Genomic DNA, 12365 nt, shown 5'->3' on the forward strand with positions numbered 1-12365 from the left:
ACCTGATTTAAATATCAATTTTTTAATCTATCAAGCATCATTTTTGTAAATTATGAATCTGATTTTTTTTGCATTATTATTCATGCCATCGTGTTGCTGAGTTATAATTCATGCAACTGATTTAAAAGTCAATGCTTTATGCTTTGAACATAATGAGCTATAAATATTGCAACAGGACATTTTTCAATGGCATTCTCTAAAAAATCATGTTTGTTTGAAAGAGCAGAGCTCCAAATAACAACCTATAATCTGTTAAAATGATGATTATAGTTCTCTCATTCTTAAATAAACCTGTGATCAAAAAGATGGGGCAGAATGAAGATAGGCAAATTTCTCCGTCAAACCAAGCATTGACCACTGCATGTTGACTGCCTTTCAGGGCCCAGTTCAGCAATCAGTCAGGAATAAATGCTATTGATGCTCATATTGAGCACACTTTTCCTCTCAAATATCCCCAAAAACCAAAATGTGCTTTCATCCTGCCCACCCTTGTAAGTTTACAAGTTGACCGTGACCAGTGGTGTCATTTCATCCTGGTAGCAGACACATGACTCAACTTAATGAGTAGCACTGTCGATGAACAATACTGCTAAGGCTGGCAGATTCCAGTAGTGGATATGCCCCTCTGCTTCCCTTCCCAGGGCTGGATATATATGTGGACAGCTTGTGCACTGCCTGCACTGCCTGTTGGGAGTGCCTCTGGACACCTGCCGTCTTGTGGGCTCACTTGATCCCTGTTAGTAGTCCTTGTTTTGGGCCTCAAGGCTCATGTTAACCCTTGCTATTAGTGAGGGGATGTGTACAGATTTGTTTCTTGACTGCAAGCTGTCTTCTCCAAATTTAGCTGTAGTGTTATTTCTTAATGTTGACTCTTCATCTTCTAAGCTTATCTCTGTCTTCTGTCACAAAGTGTTATTTAGATTTACTTTGTGATGCTAGTACATGTCATTGTTAGGAAAGATAAGAGCTGTTATGGTAGACTCAGAGTTTAATAGCAAAATGCTTAATGGGCATTCACAGAGCCTAAGTGACTATGTGCTTTTTTGCCTTTTTGCAAACGTCTCTCTAAATGAATAAAAACTACTCTTAATGAATAAAAGAGCAACTATGGAGTGTAATAGTGAGGGTCTTGAAATTTTTAATCAGTTGCAAAATGTGGCAGAAGTAAGTGTTATAGAAATGTATAATTAATTTGAAAGAAGGCAAACCTACCTGAAGGCCTCTGATACTGCATAGATTAGATACTGGGCATGCTGTTAATTTTGGCATTTGAAAAAAAAAAATCACTTGGTCTCTGGTGTAAATCCTCTTGTTTATGTCATTTGCTGCTTGCCATAGTCTCACTTGCCACAATGAACCTGGTTGAAATCTTATCAACCAGTTTTTTTCATATATATTGAGTGTTTTGAACTTTCACAAGAGATCTCAACATGCTGAGTCACTGTGCTATCTGCATTAGCACTGTGTGTGACATAGGTGACTTTACCAGATAGTGCATTTTGATATTCTCCATTAATATCTGTTGCACAGATCTGTTGCATTTCTTTGTTGCTAAAGTGTAAAGTAATGGTAATGGTTTAGATTTTGAACAAAAAGCCCCAATAAAACAGCTATATTTAAATAGCAGTATATGGGGAATTCCCAACTTTTATGTTGAATACAGATTTCTTGAAACAGCACTTTTGAAATACTAGAATTTAAATGAAAATGTTTGTTACTTGTAGTTTTCAACAAGCCAGCTTCTACAGAAACTACACTTTGGCATAACAAAATGTCTTTGTTCTCCCAGGCTATAGCTTAAAATATATAACATCTCATGGATAACATTGCTAACTCCACTAATTCAAATAACCTTAGCAACCTTTCCTGGGAAAGAGTGCAGTGGGACAACCCAGTAAAGCTCCTCTATTAGAAAACCAGAGTAGTTCCTATGTGTGCCTGTAAGCTTTGTGAGACTTACAGAAGTGGCAATGAATGATATGTTTTCCTTAATCACTGACCCAACCACCTTATTAAATCATGTATTCTCCTAAATCATTGCATGGGGCAAAGCCAGTCTACAAACAAACTTGTAGGCAATTTCTCTGGCATTTTTTCTTGCTTCTTGCCTTACAGAGGACAAAGTAAACAATCATTCTACACAGAAGGGTCAGAAAAATTGTTGAGAGCTCAGTCTGGATGCAGATGGGTTGTTAAAGTGGAATTTCTCTTACAATTGAGGTAATGTTTGTTTTACAGGATTCAACCTACAGCCAGCAACTCCTTATTCCAAGCACAGGTTTACCTTTGAAAACCAAAATATATGCAGCTGTAAGAGCAACCAATCTTGATGGCAGGTACTATAGAGCGTGTTATTTCTTGTCTTGCTTGCTTTTCAGCTCTTGTTACTTATCTGATTTAGGAGCATCTGGTTTTCTTCATAGCTTTTTGTATTTCAAAATAATGGTTGGTGTTCAATAATCACTGCTCTCAGCTGGAGGGTGTCAGGTCCTTGGCAGTGAATGCATATTTTGCTGCAGTTCTTGTTATGAAAGTTTTCCTGAATTAGACTTGAAATCCTATATTGCTTTTTTTTTTTTTTTTTTTTTTTTTTTTAGAAAAGGCCTTTGTTGGACCAAGCAAGAAAATCCAGGGCTTTTAAAAGTGGGCTGGTTTTGATTTCTAGTCCTATGTGGCCATGATTTCTGAGAGAACATGTGCAGTGTGTGTTGGTATGGTTGTTGACTTACATGAAACCAAATTATTTGGTTTATGAAGTTCTGCTGCTATGTTATGCTGTTTAATCTTCTAAGTAGTTGAAGAAACAGGATGACTGGCATGTGACCTGTTTAATACAGTAACTCAGTGTCACTGTAACAGCCTGCACTACTTGTTTGTATGCTTTTTTCTGCTGTCATTTCACCTCACCTCACTCCCACACTTGCATTGCCAGCTCCCCTCATCTATCCCTTTGCTCCCTGTGCAGGTGGAATGTTTTGATGGACTACTGTTACACCACACCATCTGGCAATCCTAGTGATGATCTTCGATATGATCTTTTCTTCAGGTAGGTACTGTGCAAACCCAGTATTTTGTTGGTCCTTCTTTAAAAAAAAAATTAAAAACTTTTTCAATAGTAGTGTCTTAAACTGCCTGGAAAGTTTAAGCATTATCAGTAGGCAGGACCAAGGGCTACGCTTATATATAACATGTCACAGCTTCTTTTTGGGTGAACATAAACATAGAAGCAGGTGCCAAGTCATAAGACTTATGAAGGTAGAAAAGCATATATCCAAAGTAGTTCTACCAGAGATAACATAAACACTTAAAGTGAATGGCTAAACTGGCCTTTATTTTACCAAAGGTGAATATGGCGAATGACAGTGATGTAAAACATCAGAGACTTCAGTCCAGGAAAGGAGTTAAGCAAATGATTAAATATAAGTAGATGTTTCTACTTCTACTCCCAGTAATAACATTTATTTGAATTGGAACTTAGAAAAATATCCTGGCAATATCTCAAATTAAATTGTATCCATGACACCTAATGGAGAGGTACTTGTCTTCATTTGGAGTTACCTGTCTATACTGTTTAGCACACCTGATTGCTTTTTGCTTCAGGTCTCAAGTTTCTTTGAGCACTGGAATTAAATGGTACCTTGGTTATAGCTGTGGTGCTGCAAAACAAAACAGTGTTTTTGTAGGAATGTGTTTCAGCACAGGAACATGCCGCCTAACAGGCAGATTGTGTCTGCAGATATTTTCATTTCCAAGGGACTAAAGTGTTGATCTTGCTGATTAAGCTATCATATTCCTAGCTAAGAGCTTCAAAGAACTAACAGAGCTGCTCATCCCCATTTCACTCTTCTCTACAAAAACTAGCTGTGACAAGGACCCGCAGACAACCATAATTGAAAATGGCAAGAGTCAAATGGGCCGGTTTTCCTTTGAGGTGTTTCGCTTTGTGAAGCACAAGAACCAAAAGATGTCCACGGTCTTCCTTCACTGTGTGACGAAGCTGTGCAGAGCAGATGACTGTCCCTTTCTTGTGCCAGTAAGTTGTAATTATAAAATATAAAATAGGATATAAAAATAGGCATTCTGGAGTTCTGCATGCAAGTGTTATGGAAGTTTGGATGGCACAGAATGAAAGCGACCTGTAGAGACTGAAGTAAGAATGTTTTTTGTGTCTGAAGGAATGTGAAATTACTGATGAAGAATATGGAAATTAATACTGTCATCTGGAAAACACAGGTTACTGAATATATGAGAAATTACCTCTGCCTTATGGTCCTTAATTTTTAAAAGTAACAACTCTGAGATGACTTTCAGGTTGATGTTCTTAGTATAGTAGTAAGGTATCCATCATCACAGTGGATGAAGAGAAATATCTTAGAATATAGTTTATGGAAAAGTTAAAGCTATAGAAAGTGCTGTTATACTGACAATTTGTGGAAGTTTCTCACAGTGAAAAAAAATACTATGCCCCTTGTGGTATATCATCTCCTCTATCATCTGAAAACTACTCTTGCTCTGAAGTTCATGATGTTATGTCTATTTAAAATTAACTAATTGTAGGAGTATCAGGAACAACAAGTAAATTTTGGAAATGGAAACATTTAAATAAACATATAAACACAAAATTCTGCACTGTCTTCAGAACACTGCACTGTTTCCTACCGAATGACTTCACATTTAGAACTTTAAAGTGCGGTCAGTTCAGTATACTCCTGAAATTTTGTATACTATTTTATATTTTTATGTTACACATTTACATAATTAATTTTGCATTTAATTTATATTCTGAGGTTTTTGAAGTTCTTTCACAAGGAGCTGAAACTAAGCAAATGCTTCTGTTTGGAGCACTCTTGAGTACCACGGATTAAGGTAGATGGTAGGTTACAAATGTTAAAGACGCATTTCAGATGAGAGTGCTGGGGATTGTTTTGTTTTAGTGTGTCATTGCTATTTAGAGCTCCATGGAAGATGTGCAAACTCTCACTCAAGAAGCTTGCTAGAATAGGGATTGTCAAGCAAAACAGATTTGTTGGGGAAAACTGTCTGTAAACATAGCTTAGGGAAATTAACTACTGAAAATTTAATGTATTATAAGATAGATCTTGTACACAACAGCAATGTAGTTTTGTAAACAAAGTGAGGCAAAATAAAATGGGAAGCCAGGAATTTATAAGATGCACTTCTAGGCAATATTGCAGATATTTTTATTGCAAAGTGATTTAATGCATACTAAGAAATAAAATCAAAGTTGTAGTAAGCTTACCAAAGAAATCATTTTACATCAGGAAGCACAAAAAGGCCACAGTTCTGTTCCACTCTGAGTCTGTGATTGTTTTGATTGACCATTCAGATCTGCAGTAACAGAGAAAGAAGAGACACTGGTGGAAGAACGACTTGGCGCCCTCAGAGCACATCTGGGAATGCTGTAATCTCTGCTGGCCCCATCATTACAAGGAGTGGTAGGAATAAACAATCCTTCTCTATGGACTGCAGGAATTTCATAAACCTAGGGAAATGTTTTGCAGTTTAATGTAAATTTGCTGTGACTTTTTGCTGAGTATTTTTTTACTACTACTGAATATTTTTATGACATTTTTTACTACTTTGTTTGGTAGAAATTTTGAGCTAGTATTTTTGTTTGGCTTTCACATGCTTCTTCCTCCAATAAACTCACAGTGGGATACTTTTATACATATAAGGCCATTATAAAAGTCCAGACTCAGTGGGCTGATTTTTTTTGGGCAGATTTCACTGGAGATAATAGAATTTAAGGTACTGTGTTCAGTGTTGCAATTTAATTTGGATGGATAATGAATATTCACTGTCACTTTCTATTCACCATTTCTTCCAGCTTCCCTCTGGGTTTTTATCTACATGCTGCTTAAAATTAATGCATACTATTCTTAGATTCAGCTATAAGAAAGAAATGGGACAAAACCATTGTAAATTTTAAACAGTGGGCCAAAATCCACTGCTTTAAATTGAGGGTAAAACTCCATGACTTTCATTTTTATTGCCAATTGTTTTAGGAAAAAAAAAAAAAGGCAGCTCTAAATGTAACCTGCAGTCTATGAAAAAAGTTTATATGACTGCTCTTTAAGTTTTACAAATTACAAATTTATTTATAAGTAGTTGCAGTTAAGCAATTCATTTCAGCAGTCTTAGGTTTAGGATGCTGAGAGTAGGAATGAATCTGGTCTAGGAAATCTAATTTAAAACTTGAGAATAAAATCCTTCTTTAAATACCATGTAGTTGAACCTGTATACAAAGATAGAAACTGACCTCCAGAAAGGGGAACCACCTAACAAGAGACCATTTCTAGAACAAACAGGCTCTGTTATAAGCAGCATATCTGCAATGAAAATGAGTGATTTTTTTGCATTATACATGGTCCCATTTGAGTTGCTGCCATCTGATTAGCCAAGAAAAAGTGAGAAGAACTAACTTCAAAGTTGCATACATGAGTACATATGGGAAATGAATGATGGATTTGCTCAGCCAAACAAGCGTGCTGGAGTCATGCTGCCTTAGGCAAGGAGTGGAAACTAGATACAGCTTCTTATACAAGCAGCCCCTGGTAGGTAATATAGCTCATGATTCAAATGCTGTGGATGCTATTTTTACAATTCAAAAATTAAAAAAAAAGATACTGATCAATTATCTTTAAATATTGCATAGCTTCAAGCAAAGAGATCTGATGGATGTTTAATGGCACCAAAGAAAGTATAAACAATTTTATAATTTCATGACAACTGTTGAGGTTGTTTAAATGAAATCATGAATAAGGCTGAAAAAGGAAAATAATTTTTTGGGCATATTCTAAAGGTGGGTGGATAAAGCTTTTTTGACTTCTCCATCTTCATAGTGTGCTTTTGGAGCATTGCACTCATGCTGACAGAAGGATAGTTTAATGGGAAGTACTTGGAAAAAAAATGGGATTCAATTCTAAACTCTGCCATGAATTTAATGATTGGTGTTGGGCAAGTCCCTCAATCTCCCTTGCATTTCCTTTTTTCTTCTGGATCAGAAAGAGGGAGTTAGTCCTGCCGTCAATTCCCTTTGTGAAAATACACTCATAAGAACCAGGAGGTTTATGAGTACTATTGTTAACAAGCTAAAAGGGGGAAGATCATTTGAGAACTTGACCAAAACTATCTGGATGATGAATAATTTTGGATAAATTTGGAAAATTTTGGACAATTTTTTTAGAATTTAGATAAATTATTGGATGAAGAATACCAGGATGTAGCACTGGCTTGCACTGATGTGAGGGTGCATGGAAGTGCTTACACTGTTTTCAAGGACAACTCTGGTCTAGCTTTAGCACAGATACATTTGTCCAGAGCCCATCAAACCTGCTGCACCTGGCTCACCATGGCCCATATGCCAGTAGTAGGACTGCACAGATGTGCCCTTCCCTCATTTGGGGTGGAGCTGCAGCTATCCCAGGGCTGGCCTGTGCACATCAGCACCTAGAGGCTCCTCAAGGTAGCCAGGTCCCGCCATGACCTGTCACCTGCCAGCTGCTCTGGCAGTGGAGCTGCTGATGCAAATGCCTTGGTAGGAACGGAAGAGTGCTGCTGCAAAAGACTAACAGTCCTTCTCCTGTGTGTTTCTGAACTCATATTTCTAACATTTGGCTCTTTTCAGAGAAATATTATTCTTTTTTTGTTAATCCAAAAAAAGTCATTACAGGAGGTGTACACAAAATAAAATGCTTTAGTCTCTGTATGGAAACAAAGCAGGGGCCTACTTGTGAAGTTAAAATTATGTAGCTTTTGATGGATGTATCACTTAAGCTTGGGAGACAGCTGCTCAAAACAAATGTATATGTGAACTGTGCTCACAGATTGCACAAAAAAACCCCAAAACAGTAATGAGAAACATAATTCTGAAATGGACACTGGTAAGTAAAAACTGAAGACAAAATACAAATGTTAGCCTGAATATAAAGCCATTATGTAACTGCCAAGAGGAAAATGAGCATGGCGAAAAGAGCTTTTTTGTAATAATTTATGGTCACTGATATATTTTTTGTTGTAAAATGCAAGTTTTTTCCTATAGAGCTATTTTATAATGTGATTAAGTGAAGGGGCTTACATAAAACGTGCTTATTCTTGTGTTGTTACTGAGGGAGACAACAGAACTGACCACCTTTTCTTAAGAGATTTCTGATTTAGGGTGGTGTTGGTTTGTTTTTCCACAAGACATTAAAATTTTAAATTAATATTTTAATATCTTCTGATATTAAAAATGAAGCAATGACATGCAATTAATGTTATCGTCCATATTTTAACAGAGATGCTAAAAGCTGCTAGTCAATGTGGCAAGTAGACCTGATGTATTTTTAAAATAAAGCTACAACTATTGGCTTTTGTGTTGCAAGAAGGGAGGAGGTAGGCACAGGTATTTTAAAAATATGACGCATGCCTTTTTTTTTTCAATATAGATGAGACTCCAACCAACAATTCACAGCTTGGTAAGTTAATCAGAATTTTAAGAAATATAAGAGAGAGTTTATGAGGGAAGCAGAACTGAGGATGAACATTTTTGATTAATTTCTATGCACTGGGGTTTTTTTCCTTTAATTTTTATTTATTTTTGTTGCTTAAATGAGTTTTGTTACTTAAATACCAACATGCTCTGAAAAGAAAGCAATTGGTGAGTATGGAATTCTCAGTTTAATTTGTGCACCCAGCACCATCTACATTGAAATTTTAATTCCTGTGATGAAATTGGAATGAAGATCTGATGCTACAGCATATGACGGTGAAGGGTACATGATAGCCACCAGATGCAAAACAAGACTTAAGCAGTAAAAATTGCCCATGCTACCAAGGAGTAGAGCAGGAAAATTGTTGTTGTGGTGCAGTCTAGCTTGGTTCTCATCTCAAAGCCACAGGGTCAGAGCTTCAGCTCCTGTTCTCCTAGCGTTTAACCTCACAAAAGGCCTGTGGAGAAACGGATGGAACTTTTGCCCTGCTAGTGCAGTGAAGGAATTAGGCTGCAGAGGAGGTCAGCTCTTTAAGTTTTAGGGTGCTTCTCCTTTGGGCGCTTGGAACATTTGTTTCAGCCTATCTGTTACTGTTCTCTGCTAGTAACAGGGAGTGGCTTATGGCTAAGAAAAGATGATCAGGTGGTAAAATGGACCATTCCACCTTATATTTCTTCATAACGGGACTGAGTGGAACAAGGAATCCATTCTGTCATCTTAACTCGAACACTATTTGTTCCCTTCTTTACTCAGTTTAGAACATATAAAAATAAAAACAGCTACTGTTCTTGTCTGTCATGGAGAGTTCTCCCTGCAGTTATTTGCTCCCTGGTGTGCTCCTACCCATGAATATAATTAAAATAAGAAAAAGCAAATTCTTTATTTGCTGCACACAGTTTGTGTGTTAATGTCTGCTACATTTCCTTCCCATCCAACAAAAGAAGCATCCTCTCCATCCCAGAGAAAAAGCTTTTCGTTTGCCTGTTGCTGTCTCTGTGGAGAGCACAGAGGTAGAGTGAGGTGAGCTTACTGCTGTAGCAGCCAGAAAGCAGCACAGCGTTGGGAAGGGGAGGGTAACCGGATCAACAGTGCTGATTTCCTTTCAGCTTGGGTGGGGAGAGTGGGATTAATGGTGTTGAGGGCAGGTGGCTGCTTCTGGGAGGAGCAGTCTGGTTTCTCACCTGAAGACTGTATTGTCATTTCACCTCACTCTCCACCACTGGTAATGGCAAATGCTCATTGGTACTCAAATACTTTTTTTCCCTTGTGCTGGAAAACACAGTAGTGGCTGTGGGTGTATGTGGCCCATTATCTCAGAACTGGTCCATGAGCAGCTTGCTGATCTGCAATGAGTATTAAATATGTCACCTTTCCTACCTGAGAATTGATAAAAATATTAAGAAGCCCTTTCTGAAGGTGTGCAACAAGCTTCCAGAATGTCCAATATCTGCTGCCAGACGTGTCTGCTGATTTATATAGACTTTAAATTGAAATGTAGGTAATGATAGTGGGGAAGAAATCCTTTCATTAACTTGATTAGGCCACAAATCCTTATACATCTACCTTGATAGTCCTTGGATAAGTCCTTGGATAATGATAGTCTTGCCTTGAGTAACACAGGTCAAGGTTGGTCACTGGCAGATGAGGGATAATGCCTCAGAAGGTACGTCTTTATCCTCCAACATGATTGATATTGAAAGAATTAATAACTGTTTTCAAAATATACTTAGATAAGCTTTATCCAAGTAGATAGGTGCTCATTATGAGGTACAGTTAGTTTTAGTTCCTTCATTGCAATTATACAGTATATTGGGTGTTGGAAGAGGAAGGCAGAAGTGTACGGCACTCATGAGAGGTAAAACCAGATGTCACCTGAGAATTTTTCTTCTCCTTGCAGCTCACCCAAATGGATCTCCTTTCCAGATGAACACGGTCACCAGTGCGCTGATTTCAGGCATTGTCGTCCTAGGAATTTCAAGCATTTTCTTTTTTGTATGTTCTCTAACCCTTCTGCACAGAAACTGGCCCAACAGTTCGGTCCTGAGTGGCATCCGAAACCCAGTTTTCAACTGAAAGTGATGATTTTTTTGCACTTTTTGTTTGGGGTTGCCTTTCTCGTCTGTGAAGTATGATTCCATTAAAAAGTAATACTAAGGCAACACTCCAGTGGTATCCAGCTTCTGTTCCAGCTGTTCTGTATTTGTAGATTTGCTAGATGACATTGTGTAGGAAAGCAGCAGTGATGTTTGTAACAAGCCTAGAAAATGTTGAGAATCTCAATTGTGTTTGCGATCAGACTGCATGACATTTGCCCATGAATGTGCTGACAATAGAGCTCACATCTTCATCTGCTCAGTAAGGTCTAAAAGCTGAAGAGGCTGCAGGTGAGAACCTTTCCAAGTATGCCACTTTAATACAAAGGCTGACATATTCAGAAAAGTTCCTAAGTTCATGAACATCTAGTAAGATAAGGATAACTTCTTTTTTGTTATTACATTTTTCATGAAAACAAGTGTGTCTCAGGAGGAATTTGTTTTCATCTGTCTTGGCTAAAAATAGCCTAAGAGAGGCTTGGAACAAGTGACTTTTGCTTATTTGTAATTTGGAAGTATTTTCTTAAATATATCTTTCATTGGCTTGTGGAGGTATCATGTATCAAGTATGGCCCAAACTTTCCTCACAGAAAATTATTTTTGGAGCGCAATTTGGCAACTGAGTAAAAACTCTCACTAATATACTAATTGTTAAGGGCAAGTTTTGCCCTGTGAGTTTTTCAGTTCTCAGATAAAGCTTTCATTTCCACATGAAGAGTCATCAATCAGTGCTTATTTCTTTAGCAGATTTTCTGCATGAGTTAGACTTGTTCACCGCATGGATGAGGGGAAGAGGACAACTTCAAGGATAAAAGGCTAAAGAAGTACTGTACTGTTGCCTCTAGCTAGTCTGATGAATATCTGACTTAACCTGAAGTGAGTGTGAGTGGCAGGTGCCCTCAAACAAGAGCAAAAGTCAGTGGCTTAGCTGTGTAGAGTAGACAAAAATGCTGGTACTAGAGAGGCCACCATAGACACAACATATTAAGCTGGACTGGATGGACAGTTGGGATTTTGGTCACACATACAGCAGTTAAATTTCATTTTTCGTGTACTGTACATATTGGCCTAGAAACACCTCATTGATATTTATCATCATCCTGTGTTAACTGTCTGTGTCTTCACTGATGTGACAGAACTGGCTAATGATCAGGGCTTTTTGGCTCTCAAGGCTAAAGAAAAATACAGTCTTGCTCTCAGTTTTCTCTGACCCTGCAAATGCTGTATAAAGGCCTGTTGTTTGCAAATTCCACTGTGCTGTACGGCGTTATCCCTAACAACCAATACTGTGCCTGTTTTCCTCCAGTCTTAATACCTCAGAAACATTTTTGCACTTCAGGGGTTAGGTCTGATGACATGTAAAACACGATTGTTTAATAAAATTAAACATTTCAGAGTGGATGCTTTGTCTGAACTGTTTTCCTTCCCCTGCCCAATTGTTACTTTTGTACATGCTTCCAGGGACCTCATTCTACAAAGAGGAAAACTGGACCTGCTTTTTAAAGTTGGTTTGGTAAGAGCTTTCAATATACAGGATAAATTAATATAATTATAGATTTACTGACCTTTAAAGGAGTGTGGTAAACTCTGGAGATTTATATTCCAGCCTGGGGATAAATAAATTCAGATAATCTGTTTTAATTTACTAATGAACACAACCACAAAAATCCCATTAATATAATTACTACTAAGTAGGGAGCAGCTTTAGCTGCTTTCAGCTTTAGCTGAAAGTTTCCAGTGATGGAGATAGCCATTATCATCCTTAGAAAGTTGTTTCAGC

General features: G+C 37.6%; 1 protein-coding gene across 3 annotated transcripts in view; it reads left to right on the forward strand.

Moving 5' to 3' along the window:
- Positions 1–12021, forward strand: part of ZPLD1 (zona pellucida like domain containing 1) — a 112898-nt gene extending 100877 nt beyond the window's left edge. For all 3 annotated transcript variants that reach the window (XM_038157089.1, XM_038157081.1, XM_038157073.1), the window contains 6 exons: positions 2239–2336; positions 2966–3046; positions 3862–4033; positions 5348–5456; positions 8448–8477; positions 10390–12021. In XM_038157089.1, coding sequence (XP_038013017.1) covers positions 2239–2336; positions 2966–3046; positions 3862–4033; positions 5348–5456; positions 8448–8477; positions 10390–10565 — 666 coding nt within the window. In that variant the 3' untranslated portion in view covers positions 10566–12021. The remainder of the gene's footprint in view (positions 1–2238; positions 2337–2965; positions 3047–3861; positions 4034–5347; positions 5457–8447; positions 8478–10389) is intronic.
- The last annotated feature ends 344 nt before the right edge of the window (positions 12022–12365 follow it).

Source organism: Motacilla alba, chromosome 1 (assembly GCF_015832195.1).
Source record: "Motacilla alba alba isolate MOTALB_02 chromosome 1, Motacilla_alba_V1.0_pri, whole genome shotgun sequence".
Classification (NCBI taxonomy): Eukaryota; Metazoa; Chordata; class Aves; order Passeriformes; family Motacillidae; genus Motacilla; species Motacilla alba.